This window comes from Eschrichtius robustus, chromosome 11 (assembly GCF_028021215.1).
Source record: "Eschrichtius robustus isolate mEscRob2 chromosome 11, mEscRob2.pri, whole genome shotgun sequence".
Lineage (NCBI taxonomy): Eukaryota > Metazoa > Chordata > Mammalia > Artiodactyla > Eschrichtiidae > Eschrichtius > Eschrichtius robustus.
This window is the reverse complement of record NC_090834.1, coordinates 65,879,374-65,884,797: the sequence shown is the minus strand read 5'-3', so window position 1 is coordinate 65,884,797 and position 5,424 is coordinate 65,879,374. Positions and strand designations below refer to the sequence as shown.

The 5,424-nt window shown below is 36.3% G+C and overlaps 1 protein-coding gene across 1 annotated transcript; it reads right to left on the bottom strand.

The window, feature by feature from the left end:
- Positions 1 to 1,123: 1,123 nt before the first annotated feature.
- LOC137771415 (olfactory receptor 5P4-like) lies at positions 1,124 to 2,062 on the bottom strand. The gene has a single exon (XM_068554743.1). The coding sequence runs from the start codon at positions 2,060 to 2,062 to the stop codon at positions 1,124 to 1,126; it is 939 nt and encodes a 312-aa protein (XP_068410844.1).
- Between the last annotated feature and the right edge of the window lie 3,362 nt (positions 2,063 to 5,424).

Below are 5,424 nucleotides of genomic sequence, written 5' to 3'. Positions count from 1 at the left end.
TTAAAGCAAGTGAAGAGAAAATACAAGTAGTCTAAATGGTCAGTTATCTAAGGAGCTTGGGGGTGGGGATCAGCCTGGTTCTTTAGTTGTGTGGCTGGCAATGTTAGTTCTAAATATCTGAAGTGGCTGCCTCAGTCCCTAAAGCTTAAATCTGACACTTGCCTTACCAAAACAAACAAAAGCAACTGTCGGGGCTTATGCTACACACCTAGAATAAGGCAGTGACAGAAGTGGTAGCAATAAACACCTTCTTGAGAGATATTACAAAGAAGGATGGCATGCATATTCCATGTCTGCATCAGCCTAAGCATCTTAATCTGTGATTTTATGCCCTGGAAATACCAACTTGCTTGCTGAAAGAAAGCTCCACTGTGCCTCAGCCCCCTCCGCACCACCACTCCCCAGTAGTTTTTCCTACTACTCAAAGGCTTGTCTGCAAAGGTTCAAAGACAAACCTTTGCAAGCCAACCTTTGCAAACAAACCTTTGAGTAGTAGGAAAAACTTAAGGGAACTCTCAAAGGCTAAGCCTTCAGAGTTCCTTCTTTGTTATCTGGATCTAGTCTCCTGGTGGCAATACTGTGGAATTATTTTGGTCTGGCTTACATTAGGTGGGAATGAAACTTTCCTAGATCCCAGCATCACTATTTCCAAAGATAATGATAACCCTGTATAAGAGAGACCAAGTCTTCCATGGAAAGTAACCTGGCCTGTCAATACCACCATCAATTGCATTTCCAATTGAGTTCATGATACCTTCTGAGATGTTAATTTACAAGGTGATATTTTTTTAAATGTATAATTTAACAGAAGAAAAAGAAAACACCCTCTAATCAGACTCCCTAAATAATGAAGAGAGGAGAGGAAAAAGTGAAACTATGTTTCTCCAGGTATCCTCATCCTGAAATATACATACTTAATTTGAACCCAGCAGATTCTTGTGAAAATGCTATACTTTGTGACTCTAGAAAATTATAAATTAAAGTTGGCATTAATCGACATTCAGGTATTTTATATTTAAGATAGTTCTTCACATAAAATAAGACTAATGGACAACGTAAACGCCCATCACATATGTTCCTGAAACTATTGTTTTGTAGTTTCTGGATTCACACTGTATTCATTTCAAAATGACTGATGTATTCTAGCTATCAGTTTTCTCATGGCCTCTTTCACCTCTTTGTTCCTCAGACTGTAGATCAGAGGGTTCAACATGAGGATCACCACTGTGTAGAAGACAGACACCACTTTAATATGTTCAGGTGAGTGGCTCGACTTCGGTATGATGTAAGCAAATGTGACTGTCCCATAAAACAAAGTAACTACAGTGAGGTGGGAAGTGCAAGTAGAGAAGGACTTGTGCCTTCCCTCTGTAGAGTGCATCTTCAGGATTGAGTGGAGGATGTACAGATATGAAACTATTTTGGTAAACAGTGTGATTACAATGATTGACCCAGCTGAGATGGCAGAAGATATTTCAACAACATAAACATGGTTACAAGAAAGCTTCACTAGTGGTGGCAGGTCACAGAAGAAATGGTTGATTTTATTTGGTCCACAGAAAGTCAGACTCAATAAACATCCGATAAATGATGAAGCATTCACATATCCTCCCAGATAGGAAGCAATCAGTAAGATGATGCAGACCCTAGGAGACATGTGTGTAGAGTAGAGAAGTGGGAAGCAGATGGCCACATAACGATCATAGGCCATGGCAGCCAACAGGAAGCCCTCAGCTGTTCCAAAGATAACATCAGAGCCAAGCTGAGCTATGCAGCCGGTGACAGGGATAGTAGTTCTTTCTTTTAGGAAACTCACAATCATAATAGGTGTGACTGATGAGGAGTACCCAAGGTCCACAGAGACCAAATGGCTGAGGAAAAGATACTTTGGGGTGTGAAGCTGAGGGCTTCTTTGGATTAACATGATTATGCTGATATTGCCCAACATGGTAGCAACATAGATGCCTAGAAAAACCACAAAGAAGATGGAACAAAGTGTAGGATTCTCTGTTAACCCCAGAATAATGAATTCTGTCACCATTGTGTGGTTCCCAAGCTCCATCTTATTTGGAATGATGCCTGTTGAAATAAAAACCAATGGATATTAAAATGAATTGAATGATCTCATAATTAATATATTTACTTTACCAGCCAACCTATCAGAAAATCAAAACATCGACCTCACTTTTGTCTAATGCTTTAACTTTACAAAATGTTTCCAAATGTATTTACATTATGCATGATTTGAGAATATTAATGTCCATTACCTTAAGGCCAAAGATACTCACAAAGGGACCAATGACTCAGATCAGAACACAGCACTCACGTTTGTATCATTTGATCAATTCAGGTTGTTGAATGAACACTTACAGCAATTGTATTATTAATTGTACTTTAGGTACTGTATAGACCTAACAAAAGAATACATTTCATAGTCATACATGAGTAAGGTATATATTAGAATATGTTGACAAAATGACTACATGTGTATATTATACCAGCCACATGAGAGCAAAAGAGTAATACACAAATGTAAAAAATATCAAGCAGTCTTTTCACCTAACAAAAAATTAATGAGTAGGTTTAATCATAAAAATTCAAAAATTAAAGTTAAATCAGATTTTCATTTTAAGCCCTACTGTGTACATGAAATATCTGAAAATGTTTTCAGCAGAATACTTGGGTAAACTGTTAAATAAAATTTTTAAATGTTCAGAATACAAAAGTGAGCTTTCATGTGATAAAGGAAATCTCCACCAACCAAAAATGATGTGAGAGTTGATAATCAGCAAAATAAGCTGAACCTGAAATGCAGCTGTCTAGACACATTTGCCAATCTCTACGAGTAAGGACCTGGTGCTTTAATAGCTGTGCAGGCATTGGAAATAAGGGTTTGGTGGGACTGTGCAAGTTGGAGAGTTTAAACTGAGACCTTCATGCCCTTCCCCACATTTCTACTCATAATTCAAGAGTCCTTTCCTTCAGCTTCAGTGTAATGATAGTCTTTAAAATATCCTCTTACTAGTCAAGGGAGATGAGGAGAATTTTCCGTCTCTGCTTAGTCCCTTGGAGAAATAAAACAACAACAATCTTGTATCCTCAGAAGTAATTGTAATTGGTTTATCCTGATACAGGTTTGGGATTTGACTTTACATTCTTTGTTTAGTGTAAAACCCCAAACTGAATTATCATAAAGTAGTCATACATGGGCAGTAATGTACAACAGATTACTGTAATTCATTAAAGATGTGTTATATCAAAGGTGTATCTGTGGTAGGTTAAAGATGAATGCAAATTTTGTTCTACTACTCCCATTGAGGAAGGAGTCTAATTCTCTACCAATTAAATTTAATCAGGAGTTAGTAACTTGTTTGACAGGCTGAAGTTCTGGGACTTCTGAAGCTAGGTCACAAGAAGCCTTGCAGTTTCCTTTTAGGATTCTTGGAATGTTCATCCTTGGAACCATCCCTCTGGGAACCCATCTGCCATGTTGTGAGAAGCCTAAGTCACCCACCTGGAGTAACAGTGTGTAGTTGTTCCAGTTGACAGTTACAGCTGCCCTCCCAGCAGATGGTTAACATCAACAACTAGCCAGTCCTGTCCAGGCATGTGAATGAAGACCCCATCTGGGAATTGGATCTTGTAGCCTCAGCTGTCCCAAGTGATGCCACATGGATCATAGCTAAACCACCTAGATGAACCCTTCCCAATTCCTGACCCATAAAATTGTGAGGAAAAATAAAATGGTTCCTGTAAACCATCTTTTGGTGTAGTTTATCAGCAATAGATAACCAAACATTGCCTAAAAGGGCAAAATGCCAATACTATCTGAAGAGACATATCTTCATCCAAGTCCCAAAGGATCCCACACTGATAAAGCTGTACCAGAGATAAATGAATAATTCAAAATTACCCCACACAAGAAGAAATGAGCCACAATGAATAAGAGTTAGCACAAATAAATAAATAATTGTACCCTAAGATTTCAGATAATAGAATTATCTAAAACAGAATACAAAATAATTATCTTAAATGTTTAAAGAAATAAAATACATTATTAAAAATCAGAGAAAGATTCAAGATACTATATGAGAAAGCAAATTTTATAAAAGAATAAAAAAGAACTACTAGAAATGAAAAATACTGTCATTTAATTAAAACTCAATAAATGGTTTAAATAGATTAGACACAGCTTAAAAGAAGATATGTAACCTAGAAATAGATGTTAAGGTATTGTTGAGAAACAGAGAGACCAAAAATAAAATTGAATAAATGAAAGAGAAATTACTTGAGAAGATAGAATGAGAAGGCTCATTTTTATATTCAATGGGAGTTCCAGAAGAAAAACTTCAAAGGAATAAGAGAGAGGTAGTTTTTTACATAGACAATGACTGAAAATCATTTTTGATAATGATGAAAAATATGAATTCTCATATTTAGCAAGCACAACTACTGACAAGTAGAATAAATAAAAAGAAATGCTCACATAGTAAAACTAAAAAATAACAATGAAAAAATATTTAAATTAGCCAATGATAATAGATAATAGCCTATGAAATCATGAACATTGAGACTAACAGCAGACTCTTCATCAGTAACAATAGAAACCAGAAGACATTGATGTAATAACTTCAAACGCATGAGAGAAAATAATGACCAGAAAGATTAGCTAAAGCAGAACTACAATTGTCTGCAGACATTTTTTTCCATCTGAAATTCAATAACTAGAGGTAGCATGAAGAGAATAAATAGAAAGAAAAAATTGCAATATTTATCACAAACAGAACATCAATAAAAGAATTTTCAAGTCAGTGAAGAAAGAAGGAAAATGAACCAGAAGGAAGGTCTTAATACACAGGAAGGAATGTGTAAATATACTGGAAAATATGTGAATAAGTATAAATAAACATTGAGTGCATAAAACAGTGATAATTATGATTAATTTGGATGTAATAATAATAATAAAACTAGACTTCTGGATTGAAGGACAGTATATAGGTGTTTAGAAGTTATTACTCCTTCCTAACAAGAATATAAAGCTGAATAAACTGAAAAACCAACAACTCTTCTTAATCCATAAGAGAAGTGACATCACAGGGCAAGCCACTGCCCCAAAATTGGAGAGACACACAGACAGCTACAGAGGATCACAGCTTAGTGGAAAAGAAATCCATGAGCAGAAATCTCCTCAGGAACCAGTACTGGGTTAGGAAACCCTCAAATGTAGTTGATTAACTGCTGGAGGCTCAATGTGGACAAGCTTGAGAAATAAAAACTCCAAGGGGGCTCAGTCATGTGGGGTACCTCACTTATGAGTTTTACCTCCAGGACATCTTACCATGTCCTCAGAGTGAATATCAGAGAAAAATCCCCTCAGACTTCCAACAGGGGAAGGGAGGAAAGGAACCATTTTGATATATGCCA